The sequence below is a fragment of the Fringilla coelebs genome (assembly GCF_963513975.1).
Source record: "Fringilla coelebs genome assembly, chromosome: 3".
In the NCBI taxonomy this organism is placed as follows: Eukaryota; Metazoa; Chordata; class Aves; order Passeriformes; family Fringillidae; genus Fringilla; species Fringilla coelebs.
Window position 1 is genome coordinate 13,481,278 of NC_140030.1, and position 13,952 is coordinate 13,495,229.

At 41.9% G+C, this 13,952-nt stretch overlaps 1 protein-coding gene across 1 annotated transcript; it reads right to left on the bottom strand.

Moving 5' to 3' along the window:
- Nucleotides 1–5,223: 5,223 nt before the first annotated feature.
- LRATD1 (LRAT domain containing 1) lies at nucleotides 5,224–7,043 on the bottom strand. The gene is made up of 2 exons (XM_084201612.1): nucleotides 6,944–7,043; nucleotides 5,224–6,376 (listed from the first exon to the last, which is right to left on the bottom strand). Exon 2 carries the CDS (start codon nucleotides 6,337–6,339, stop codon nucleotides 5,485–5,487), a length of 855 nt encoding a protein of 284 aa, XP_084057738.1. The 5' UTR covers nucleotides 6,340–6,376; nucleotides 6,944–7,043; the 3' UTR covers nucleotides 5,224–5,484.
- Nucleotides 7,044–13,952: the final 6,909 nt, after the last annotated feature.

The following is a 13,952-nucleotide window of genomic DNA, read 5'->3' on the forward strand; positions in this document are numbered from 1 at the left end:
CCCAACACATCTACCCACACAGACACATGAGAGAAGTCCAAGGGATGTTTGAAAAGCATTAACCCACTTTACCTAGGAAAATGTCAGTTTGCATAGATGATTACTATATGTACAAGTAAGAAAAGGTAATTAAGGCCCTTATGGCAGACATCACACAGATGAGCCTTCCATTAAATTCCATAGGAGGTTGTTGCTGAGGTCTTGATCTTGGCTAAGTCCTGCTCCTTTATTTTAGCCTAAAGTTAGTGCCACATGAAGGGGAGAGATCTTTTATTTTAAAAATCCTGATCTGGCAAACAGTTTTACATACATGCATCACCTGTAGAATCAGAAATGCCCCAAGGTTCCATAATTAAAATATGAAAAAACCAACAACCAACCACATTCTTAATCTGAATGGACTCTGCTAATGGAAATTCTATCATTCCTCTGGACATATCAACTTAAATACATTTGTGCTTGATGCAAAATATTTAAAATTAAGAAATGAAAGTGCATATTGCTAGCTGCTCAATTATAAATCCTTTAACAAAAAAAATTTAGCTTATTTCTCAAAGGAAAATATGAATAAAGTAACTGTTAACTTCAATGAAATTTCAAAATAAAAAAATAGAACTTTACAGGGGATTTAGATTATTAAGACTGGTAATAGTATTTTGCAAAAGAGAGAATGTAGAATGCCACAACCACTTTAGAAAAATACAGCATTGGCAGTTTATATCTGTATAGATTGTATCTATATAATCTGGAAAAAAATCTGTGGATATGCCCAGTAACAGAAGATTCTTAGTTCATTCCCTTTTTTTCAGCCTTACATCTTAACTACTCTCTTTTTGATTTACTAGCAGTTCAGTAAAGTATCTGTTCCCAGTCAGCATGCATTAATTTTCTTGACAATAAACTTGTAAAAAACTCTGACACCTCAAACTAATATTGAGTCAGAAGATCCATGAACGTAGGGCAGCTTCACATATTAAATTTGAACTCACAGGACAGAAAAGTTAAATATTTCATAACAATAAGGCAAGCAAATAAATTCCACACTTGCCACGGAAACACTGACACTCAAACTAACAGCAGCACTTGATCACACTCTAGTCATGTAAAGTTATCCTTTAGACCTTAATTCTGCAGTGAAACTCCCTCAGCATTGCAGCCAATCATACCCCTTAAGTATTTCTGGATTACTTCTTTGGCACTGGGATTTCTATCTTTCTCCTGGGTTATAAGCAGGAAGCAGAGTGTTTTCTCACCATAAGCAGGAGCACATAGAATGTTTTAGCCACATCCAAGTATAATTATGGGCAGGATACTGTCCATACAGTAGAAGAAATCTTTCACAGAAAATAACTAAATCTTGAAATCAGCAGTAGCTTCCCCAGACCACTACATCCTCTGCATCTGCAGACAGAGGGAGGGGAGCTTGGCAGGCTGAGGCCCCTGATCCCACATGATGCTCTGTGTGAGGCAGCATTGCCTCAACTCCAGCAAACACGGCTGGACTTACAGACATTCAATACATCACATAAACGGGTCTGTAAACTCTGGCAGTTTTGCACATTACTCACCTGAATGACACTCGAAATGAGGCAAAAGAACTAAGAATGTGCACATCTTGCACAGACCAAGGGCCACTTCTTGTCACACCCCAAAGGCCGTGTCTTGTTGCACCCTGCTTTTAACCTGAAATCCACTATACGGATCAATAGCATATGCCATAAAAAGCATGCTAGGAGGTTTTTGGTTTAGGTTGGGTTTGTTGTTTGTTTTTTTTTCCTTCCATTTTATACAACCATAACACTTGAGAAAAAGAATCCTAAGAAAATGAAAACAAAGTCCTCTGGAGACATAAAATGAAGATGGAGACAAAATCTGACAGCAGCAAAACCTATTTTGCTGCCCATCCTTAGAGTCCTCTCCCAATATGCACGACCAATAAGCAGTAAACATTCTGGTCATGACAGCAAAACATTTCACAAAGGCTATGTTTCTAGAGGACATGAATTGAATTTTTTAATAAAATGTTAAGTCTCAAAGCAATTCAAAAGATTGCATTTCGAGAAGAGAATCATACCTAAGCAAAAGAAATTCTATAGAACTGTTACTCAAATAACTAACAGAAAGCTTGAAACGTGACACGGAAGAAAGACTACAAAGCATCTTGACATTGCTGTCATATTACAAGTCAGTACTTCAAGAGCAATGAATGAGATGTAAATATTTACCCTAGGTAGCTAGACCAAAGAATGTAAACAGATTCCAGAGATAAAATACAATTTTTCAGTATCTTTACTTTAGTGCTGGAAATGGAAATGTTAACTCTGCCAGGCCCACTGATCCTGAATGATGAAGACAATCAATTACATTTTTTTCCTGTCAGTCATTCGCATCATTGCCTTTCTCACAGCTGACTGCTCCCTGTCTTCCAACTCTTGTTTCAAGGCACTGAACAACTTTTTATATTCACTGAACAACTTTTCATTGTCTTTTAAACAGATTCCTTACTGCCATCTCAGGTTAACACTGCTTGTTTCAGAACTTGTCTGTTTTCTTCCCATATTTCCTCAGTGTTGCCTGTGTCCATGGTCTCCCATCTCAGAAAGGTGGCTCTTCTGGTCTCTGAAGTGTCACCTTAAATCTCACTCTTCCTCAAGCTCCACAAATTTTAACCACCTCCTAACAATCTGATGCAAAGTTCACTGGTCAGCAAGAGCCATTACCTTCAATGGGCTATGAATCAGGACCAGATTGCTGCCAGTAGCCCTGGACTGAAGTCTATCTAAAGAAAAATAACAAAAGAAACTATATTGGTACCCTTGCTGCGAATTACAGACTGCTACTTGAACACAGTCATGGCAATACTATATCCTTGGTCAACACCAGCTCTTACTATTTCCAGTATATTTTCTCCAGTCCTTATGCATAGGACTAAGGCCTTATATTGTTGTACATTTATTTGTACGAATTCAGAGAGATGACAGAGGTCTCTCACAGAGCTTGAGTAAATAAGCTTACACTCCTGTAATTTCTTTTATATACTACAAAATACCATTCTACATTTAGCTGGGTAAGACAAGGAAAATCATATTTATGAACCAGGTTACTAAATCATTGCAAAAAAATCCACCATTAAAATGGGGTTTAGAGTGAAAGAGTATTCAGAAAGCACAGTGAAGTTTAAATTTAGTATGTTTTTAATTTTCACTAGTGAGGACATAAAAGTCTGATCTTCCAAGGAACGTCTGCCTAATCCCCCATTAATCTAACAGCAATTTGAAGAAAAAGCATTCCAGAAATCAAAAATAACACTATAACTCTACATTATTCTTCTTCATTCATAAACATTCTGGCACTTATTCCCTCTTCATTTAATTCTCCCTGCCTTTTGCAACCTCATGTCTCCAATGCATATTTTTTATAAAGGAAAAATCAAATTAATTGCTTTTGCCCACCTTTCCTTGTCCTATCAGTTTTTTAATGTTTTGTAAGTGCCTTGTTGTAAAGCCAATGCCATTCTGCAATCCCACACAGCTCCCACCAAGTGGTACAGGGAAATCAGTTCTAACAGAGGATTTAAGCAATCTAATGTACAACAGTAAGATACACAAACGCTAGGTAGATGCTTCTGTTCATGTTATGGGAAAAGTTATCATCAGACAGCCACTACTGCCTACTTAAAGCCGAAATATTACACATTTATTAAAAAGTATGATGTGGTTTGAGGCTATTTCAACAGTATTTGACAGTAATGACAATTTGCATTTTTACCCTATATTGTACTAAGCAAGGTACTTTAGGGAAAGTGATAAAAGTAACGCTGCCTATTTCCACATAATTTTGCCAGGACAAAGCCAATTAGATGACCTTCACTGAAGAGGTGCAGTTTTGGGGGACAGGTTTTTGTTTGCTTGTTCTTAAAGATACTTATGCTAACACTTTTATTATAATGAAGTACACTCCACCCTCGCATCTTCAGCTATAGTAGGCAAATGCTTTGTAGAAAGGAAATTACTGTTGCAGCAAGGTTGCTTATGACATTGTTTAATTAAAAAAAAAAAAAAGTTGGGACAGTACATTGATAGGGGGTGGAGTGTATTATATATATACAAAAGATGGCTATTACTTCTGTCATCTGACATAGATGTGGGAAAAGAGAACAAAACCAAATGCATTTTCTTTCCAGCACTGAAACATGCAAAGACAAAATTACAAGTTGTATGCAGCTCAGAATAAAAAGAAATGCCCCAGTATACTTGTTTAGATTTTTTCAAAATATATTTAATTCTCTGATCTTTCACTTCAAAACTTAGAATTAAGCAATGAGTGAACAGGATCTGAAATACAGACAAGGAAGGCAGTGCTCACATCACATTAAAAGGCATCCTTTAAATGCTGCTGTGGCTTTCTAAACTTACACTGAACAGAATTTTTAGTTGCTGGGAATTTAAAATTCAAGATGAACTTGGCCACATTACATCTATTTCTTGAGTGGAATTGTAAATATGCAATAAATTGCTGTTCCAAGGAAGCAACATGCAGAATTCAAAATTGTTTCTTGCAAGATTCTATTGACCTGTGTATGAAGAGATATTGAAGCAGTGGACAAAATCCACAGCTCAAGCATGAAATCCCAGTGGCTGGATCTCTGAGTATACTGCTCTCGAAAATACACCACTTCCTTTTAACCACTGAATTTAGTTTTAGGAAAACAGCTGCTTACCAACTTTTTTTTGTATTTAAAAAAAAGAAAAAGGCAGGGAGGGTGGGAGGAGGGAAGAGGTGGAAAGAGCTCATGCATTATGATGCTATTTAGCAGAGAGCTGCAAAGAGAAAGCAAAGGCAAATATCTTAAATGTGATAGATTTCAAGCAGAAATTTGAAACTATTTTTCCTAGTAAATAGCTTGCCAGAGTTGGTTGGGACAAAATTTGGGTTGCAGCTATGGGCTGAAGCAGCAGTGTGGAGAAACAAAACAAACAGGCATTTACCTTCCACCCCAACACCCCATTTCTCTCCCAGTTAGAAAACTATGACTGATGCTTTTGGTTGGCCACAAAGCAAATATTAGCTAAAATCTCATTTAGCTACATCCACATCCACAGTCCCAGATGCTTAAAACTTATCATGGATTAAAGCCATGAAATAAAAATTTAAAAAGAAATTTCAATTTGAAATTTTATTGGCATGTTGCTAGAATGGTCAACATCAATTGACAGGGGAGACTTTGTCCACATACTCTGAGAACAGCCTTCCTGCACCTCCCCCCTCTTTTCTTCCTCTCGCTCTTTCAGCATTAATGCTATTAAAAGCCAAACAAAATACTGGCTATGGGTGTAAAGAATGCTGGTTTTTTTTGGAATGTTGCCATGGATCCTGCTTCCAGTCGCGTCCCACAGAAGGAGGGCGCAGCCCCTCCTGACTCTACGGCAGGCTGGTCTCCCCGGGCAGGGCAGAAGGAAGATAGCCACGTTCTCCTGCTCCTCCCTATTCTTTCCCATCCACTATAGCCAGGTCCTTGATCACCCTCAGTTTGCCACTGGCATCGATCCTGCGCTTCTCGCGTATTAGATCCTCCAGGCTGTGGAACCTCACCGTATGCACCTTGTTCTCTGCCAAGTGGATTTTGAGATAGTACTGCTGCTGGTGCTGGGTGCCAGCAGCCGCCTGCAGCTCCCCCCCGGCTTTGAACTCCCGTTTCCCGAAGCGGCACCAGGCGGCGAAGCTCTCGGAGTTAGTCCAGCAGATCTCGTCGCTTTTTAAGCCCAGGTGCCCGCAGGCGTTCTGCACCACCAGCTCCGCCACCAGCGGGCGGAAGCGGTACCAACTATTCACCACCCGGCCCACGTTGCCCGCGGCTGCCTCGTACAAGCTGTCCTGGCGGATCTGCCCCTGGTGCAGGTGGATGATCTGCCCGCCGCCCACGTACACGGCCCAGTGCGGCGGCGGGTGCTCCGACGGCCCCAGGTAGAGCAGCTCCAGCAGGTCCCCCGGCTTGCAGAGGGCTGGCAGGGCTGACACCGAGTAGACGCTGAGGTCCCCAGCCTGGGGGCCGCTGCTGACCTTGGAGAAGATGCATTCCTGGCCGCGGAAAGCGGAAAACTGAGTCTCGTTCAGCACCAGCTGGTGGTGGAGGTGGTGGGTGGGCGTCTCCTGCCCAGGGCTGCCGGAGCCCTTCACGCCGTACTTGTCTGGCTGGCCTCGCTCGTCCAGGTCCTCCTCCTCATCCGAAAAGAAGTAAGCCACCCCGACGCGCAGCTCGTCCTTCTCGATTCCCGAGGGGTCCCCGGTCGGCAGCTCGCTGTAATTCAGGTGAGTGATGCGATCCAGTTGATTTCCCATCAATGACAGGGCGAGGCGAGGGCAGAAATCGCCGGATCTAGAGGAGGGTGGGGTGGGCAGACACAGAGAAGAACAAGAGATGGGAAGGGGAGTGCACGCAGAAGAAAGGAAAGAAAGAACGAAAGAAAAAAAAAAATCAAGGCACATACAAAAGATTTCAGCGATTCCGCCCTAAGCCCCCATCCCTTCCCGACTCCTTCCCTCCCCTTCGTACAAGGGAGAAACTCCCAGTGCGGACCCTTCCCCCTATCCCCGGGGTGCGGGGCAGGGCAGGGCAGAGCCCCGACTCCAGAGCACCGGGAGAGGAGCCTCCCCGCCGTCCGCCGCCTCGGCGCGGAGGGACGGAGTTGCACCGGGAGTCTCCACTCTGCGAGGGGAGAGGGCTCCGGGGGCTCGGGGAGGCTCCGGCCGGAGGGTCCCGAGCCCTCCCTCCAGCGGTGCGCAGCCGAACCGCGCCGGGCAGCGCTGCGTGCGAGGAGGCGGCAGGAGGAGCGCACGGCCCCGGAGCTACCAGCCCAGCCCGGCCGGGACCCCGCAAAGCACAGGCAAAGAGCAGGCAATCGGCACCCCCTGCCCGAGGGGTCCTTCCCGTCCCCTTCCGTACCCGTGGTCGCCCAGCGCCAGAACCCCCCCAAACTCCTTTAAAGTCGTCCTGTCCCCATGGGCGCCGCAGAGGAAGCGCCACCCGTGCTCGCCGCCGCCGCCGCCCGGCTCCTCCGCCCGCGCCGCTCTGGGCTGCCCGGCCCCTCCGGCGAGGATAAGTAGCGGCGGCGCCGCTCCCGAGCCCGCCCCGGCCGCGCTCATTGGCCGCGCCCGGCGGCGGCGGGGCTGGGCCGCGGCTCTGCCCGCCCGGGCCCCGCTGCCGCCACCGCCGACACGCCGGGCCCCGACCCCCGGGCTGCCCCCGCCGACACGCCGGGCCCCGACCCCCGGGCTGCCCCCGCCGGGCCCCGACCCCCGGGCTGCCCCCGCCGGGCCCCGGAGCTGCGGCAGGCGGTGCGTCCCGGGGAAAGGGGGTTGGAGATCGTGCCCACCGCGTGAAGCCGCTGCTCAGCTACCACTGCATCAGGCAGAGGTATAAAAGAAAGAAATAAAAATAAATTTTAAAAAAGGGAAAAAAAAAAAAAAGTAATTTCTGTCAAACTAACCCGCCCAGGAGGGACGCATGTGGCCGAGTCGCTCTGTCCCTCGAGGCTGGGAGTGGGTGCCCCTCACCTCACTTCAACCTCAAGTTGCACCTGTGCGGTCTAAGCTGATACCCTGGGCTCCCTTTTGCTGAGGTGAGAGGCGTTTGCAGAGGGCTGTTCCTCTTGCCTGTTACACCTACTATTTTAGGACGGCATGAAGTGCCTTAGGGAGGTGCCTGTCTCTTGCCATCGCCTAGATGTGAAGTCGGAATGCTTGATGTTTGGCAGTAGGTGAGATGACTCTGTCTACATCTGGACAAAGTAGCAGTCGTGGGTTGTTCTGAGATATGACTAGAAGACATGCTATGGCTTAAGTAAAAAATGAGTCTGTCTGGCAGTAGCAGTCCACTTCTTCTGAAAATGTATAAAATCTAAAAATCTGTCATCTGTAGTAGCTGCTAACAATAGACACTTTTGCACCTAATTTTGCACATTATGGAAATGGAACTCAGAAATTATTTGTTCATTTGACCACTATTCCCCCCGTGAGGCTGTGTCAATGATGGGATTGTAACCTGGTCCTTCTGTGTTCTTAGTCTTGCTACACAGCTGTGTGAACTTTTGAGAAGTGAGAATTTAAATATTTAAGACACTTCATGAAAAAAAATCTAATGGCATTATTTGGTTCAGATATGAATCATATTAAAGTACCATTTTTAGCTGGAAGTAAATCTACTCATTTCTTTGCAGTGAAAATAGTTTTGTCATCTAGCCATAAGTATTTTTGCTTTCAGTGTTTATGGATAATATCTCTCTTTGCTGCTGTCCTTTTCCCAGTCAGTCTTCAGGTTTAGTTAACTGAGAACAATAATGCCATCACTTTATCCTCATTATAGAGAGACATTCCTTAAAAATAGTGAATTTCAGTTTTTCGAGCTTCAAGCTGTATGCCTATGTTCATATGGATCAAATGCTGAATTTCCTAGCTAAATGTGTTTGAATGACCCTTTTCTTTTTCCATTCAAATATTGATATAGCTATCTTTCTAGGATGGCATTTTTTTGTTCTCATTATTTTTTTAGCATATGCAAAGGCATTGCATCATAAATGGAGGAGAAAAAAAAAGATGTGTTCAGTGAAATTCAAAAACTGACATCAGTCATTTTTTCACTAAAAATTGCCATTTTTAGTGGCAATGATACTAATCTGTTGATGGTTATGGACTTTCCATGTCTCATAAACTCAGGGGCTGTGGCCTGAGATTCACAGGAATTAAGCTGATTTGCAGCAGTTAAGGATGCAACATTCATGGTCTGTAGAATCAGACAGATAATTTGAAAAAACATTCAAAATAAAGATTGTTTTCTAATACATGCTTTTTAAAGTTTCAGAGGACTAAGCATAACAGATGGATGTTATTTATCTCTAGACTTGTGTAAATACTTTTCTAATGATTGTTAGAAATTATATGTTCTTTTACAGCATGACCTTCACCAACTGCAACATTTTAAATTAAATTATGAGGACACTTTAATAGGTTTAGAGCTAAGGCTGTAAAACAGTGCTTAAATATTTTGATTTTTTTTTAAATAACTGTTAATGTGCTTCATTTTTAAAGCTAGTCCAAGTTGAAAGCCGTTTTCTGTAGACCTTGATCGACAGTTTCTGTTTTCTAAACACTTTACATTTTTCCCGTTTAAAGTCTGCATCTTTTTAGGTTGCACTCGCACAGTTCACACTTCCCACGTTTGCCAATCATCAAGGCTATGTGGAGTAATTTTTAGATAGTTCTAAACAAACAAAACATTATTTCATCCTTTCCATGCAAAACAGTGGGGAACAGACTGCTTCAGCAAACTGCAGGTGCAGAAGGATGGTCTGGGTATAGGAAAGGCTCTGCCCTTCGAAATAGGAGGAGTATCTCCTGCCAAATTTTAACAACTTTTTTGGTGATGCCCTGTGGTTTTGCAAGTCTGTTCAATGAGAGTATTGTGTCTCTTGTTGAAGCACTTACAATCCCTTACAATTCACTTCTCTTCATGACCTCTATTCAACACACTTCCAGCAGCCATTTCTTTGTTTCATTTCTGTTCTCTTCTCTGTACACTGTCTCATCAGTGCTTTGTGCTCTACTGCTATTCCTCAGGAAGAAGTTTTCCCTCAGTTTCTCTTCAGTTACAGTTTTATGCTTGTGTCAAGAAGTTGATTTAAAAGAAGAAGGCACATACAAAAAACTACCATCAACCAGCAAACCCCAAACTTTTATTATATAACTATGATTAAAGGACGCTGCTGGAGATGCCTCTTTTGTCTGAGCTAATTTGATTAATGAATTTATTATCTGCTTTAGATATTTAACTCCTGAGCTCTTCCTTAGCAAAGCAGTGAGTGCAGGCTTGGCTGCTCTTAGATGGTGGCACTGGCAGTGCAGCAAGACTCTGTTCACATTTCCATTGACCAGCTTCAGCCTCATTAACCAGGGTCAGAATCTCTCCTTGCACGAGGACATGGGAATTTACAATCCTCCTGGAAAGAAACCCGATAACATCATCATCTCTGGCTCTGTCCTGGTCTACTCTGAGGGAGTGAATTTATATTTTTCCATTGCTATTTTTTCTTTTTGTGCCTTTTTTCATACTTGGCATTTTGTAACTGTTGCATTTATATTTAATTTCATACAGCGAAAACCCTTGAAATATGTGGCAAAATAGATAATCAGTAGCTTATTTTTTAAACCTTATTTTTTAAATGTTCTTTTCATCCTGCCTTGAGCTGAGCTTTGGAGCCTTGGACCCCTGTTGCTAAAAGTGGAGCTGAAACCACCATTGATTTTAATGAGTGGAGAACATTTGTGCAGAAAAATTTAGGAACACATGTTTCAAAAAACAAGCAGAGATAAAAAAAATTGATGATAAGGGTGGAAACTTTCCTATCTGTTATGAACTTTAGATCATAGAAATCTGTCCATTACAATCCTGTTAAAATCCAATCTCAGAGGCCCAGAAGCTCTTATCTATTTCAGGAACTCTACACTTGGTAGAAACTAAATACAGTTTTTACATTTTCTAACTAGTCTGGGAGAGTCCTGAGGTTTTGGGTAGGCTGAGAGAGCTGGGCCAGTTCAGCCTTGGGATTACTGAGGGAGACCTCATCAGTGTCTATCAGTATCTGAGGGGAGGATGTCAAGGGGATTGAGCAGCCTCTGCTTGGTGGTGCCCAGCAGTAGGACAAGAGGCAAGGGCAGAAACTGATGCACAGGAAGCTCCACCTGAACATGAGGAAGAAATTCTTTACTGTGCAAATGGGCAGACACTGGAGCAGATTTCCCAGAGAGGCTGTGGAGTCTCCCTCACTGGAGATATTCAAGAACTGTCTGCACACAAGCCTGTGCTATGTGCTCAGGGATAACCCTGCTTGAGCAGGGAGGTTGGACCAGATGACCTGCTGTGGTCCTTTCCAGATTTTGGCCCTTCAGCCTTGAACAGCGTTTGCCATTTTTATGCAGTGATGGTGAAATATAGAATGTGAAAACTCAAGATAACTGTGGTCACAGTTTTTCTTTTGCCTCTTTTCTGCTCTTCTGATGGCTTCTGGTGACTTCATGATTCTTGCATTCACAGGGTCACTTGTAAGTAAAATTATCCAGCACATGTTTTTTGGCCTTGAGGTACAGTATAACCACATAATTAATTATCTGTTTGAATGTTCTAAACTCCAAAAACCAAATAACTGCATCAAAATTACCTCTTAGGAATTTTTCCTAATCCATTTTAACCCCTAAAATATATGGAAAAATAGGATCTGACTTGTGCCAAAGCTTTTCAAAAGGCTGTGCTACCAATTAATTTTATGAATAATACTAATTTTATGAATAATACTTCACTGATCCTTGGGCTGGGCCTGTGTAGTCAACTGCTTGGACTCTACCCAGCTCCTTTCTATGAAATAACACTTTTAAGGACTCCAGACTTAATTTCTGATCAAGCGATGCAACCAAAACGATACTGCAATAGGAAAGATTTTGAGGAGGAATGGGAAGAAATACCTTAATTTAAAAGTGTTCATCTTTGGAAAGCTGTTATGTAGACAGAATCCCAAATGGGCTAGTCACTTTTAAGTTCTCAGAGAGCAGCAGGTCCGGGTGCTGGGCAGGGGCAGGGTTTGGGGAACGGGAGTTGCGCCCAGGTGCAGCCTCGCAGTGCCCTGGCAAGAGGAGCAGAGCAGGAGTGCTGGGCTGGGGCCGGTGGAGGCCGAGCTGAGGAAGGTGATGGCAGTCATGCACGGCCATCCCAGCTCAGCAGCCTCGTCCAAGCATGGGCCAGAGCTCTGAGGCAGCCCCCAAGCCAGGGACCTGAAGCCTGAAGCCCCATCCTAGCTCCTCAAAACTCTTTCTCATTAACTTTGCTTTTCTTCTGGACATCTTATCCAAGGTTCATCTTGTCAGACCTGATCTTGAACAGAAAATAGCAAACCCTGAGGAAGCGATGCACTCAGATCCCTGACAGTACCATAATATTCATTCTTTGGGAGTATGAAAGAAAAATAGCTGACGGACTAGATTTTCATTTAGATGTCTGTGTCTGTACAGTAAATGGAAGCTGAACTGAATTCATAGGCTTTTTTTTTTTTTCAGGGGGGAGGATGTTATAGCTTAAATTAATACTATAAGCAAAGAAGCCTTCCTCTTGATTACAACAATATCCTTTATGAACTTTGGAAGAATTGGATGTTGATGACCATGAAGTTAGATCAATTAACAGTGAATTTTATTTCTTGATCCTTGTATTTCCTGGATTATGTCTTCACCAAAGTTGAGTGTTTCAGAATGTCACCATTTTCATATAGAGACAGAAGAAACTAAACAAAAAACCTACAACAACATCAAAACCCCTTAAGCAGACATGACCATGGTCAAATAAGGAGAATTCACTTATTCATAGTAGAATATTATACTTAGGCAAAGTTTTTGGGTTTTTTTAGGTTTGAGAATGTAAATTTCATACTATTTCCATAAATTTTATTTAATTTTTTCTGTGTTATGAAATAATTTAAAATATAGTCTAGCCTTGTGGGGAGCCTAACGAAGTGATTGTAGCCACAGAAGCAGTGACTTTGTGTTTGAAAGATCTTAGTAAAGCAAGCTTGATCTTAAATTTCCTAGTTTAATCATATATAGCTCATATATCATGTAAATTTAGTATAAGAGAATTTTTTTTATAATCATTTTGCCCATTTGGGCTTGGGGTTTATTGGCTGGTTGGTTGGGTGGTTTTGGTTTGTTTTTTTTTATTTTTTTCAGTAAAGACACCGTTTCATATTATGTTTAATAGTGAGTAAGAGGATTCCAATTGATTGCAAACTTTCACCCCATCTACCTACTTCCTCAGCTTCTTTCACAGCTTATTCTCTGATCATGTAGTTACAGGGTGAGCTTGAATCCACAGCACTGCTATAACAAGATGTTGAATATCTGCCAGAAGAAAACATCTTTTTTAAAGGTGTTGGCACTCAGGAGCTGGTGCTCTGAAACTGAAACAGTCATGAATATTGTTCCCTTCTGAATATAGGATTTTGACATGGCTTTAATAAAGGTGGTTACCTTGTTCATTGTGTAAGAGGAGAATAATAATGGTAGTCTACTAGGAAAATTTCCACAGTCTCCTCTAGTTCTTGCTACAAATAAATCTGAAATAAAAATGACATTGTAATGTTTGTACAGGGAAAAAATATCTCAGGAAAGAAGTGGAACTTCAAAAAATAAGCTCCTAGAAAAAAAAAATTCAAAAGGGCTTGTAGTTGTATTCTAATGCAATCTTGTTAGATGGGCTACTAACAAGATTGGCAGATCAACATTTTGATGTCTTTCTTCAATTAACAATTTTGCAATTGCAGACAGGGTTTCCTAAATCAGTTTTAAAGATTGGAAACCTTTTCAGAAATATCAGACCATAAGGAATAAAGTAGTGGATCTTCACAAAAATTACATTTCAAGTGTATGAATCTCCACTGATGATGTGTTAACTTTGTCCCTAAATGGCTTAACAAGAAAGAGATAATAAATATATTTGCAAGTGCACAGTAGTTACTTAGTTATGATTATCTTATTATTAGCTCTTTTCCAAACTACTACAAGAGAAAAAGCAAAATGTTTTCTTAAGTATGACATGACATTTTCTTGCATTTCCCCTTTAAAACTAGAGACATTGTCCACTATACTTCCTTTTTTAAAATTTATTTTTAATTGTAAAGCTGTACACAACCAAATATCTGTCTGCTTCTATTATAACAGGGTTATTTGCTTGAATTTTTCGATTTTCATATGTGCTTTGGGATTCTTTATTAAGTCATTGTTCTGTAACTGCGTTCTATTATAATTTCACTCATTTTTAATAATATGTATGATATTTCTGCTGCCCTGAAGGACTCCCATGAAAATTAAATGTTGAAATAAAATGAGCATCCAATGTTTCTTTCTATTAGGCTAGT

Coding starts and splice junctions, on each gene's coding strand:
- LRATD1 (XM_084201612.1), bottom strand. CDS start 6,339: ATGGGAAATCAACTGGATCGCATCACTCACCTGAATTACAGCGAGCTG.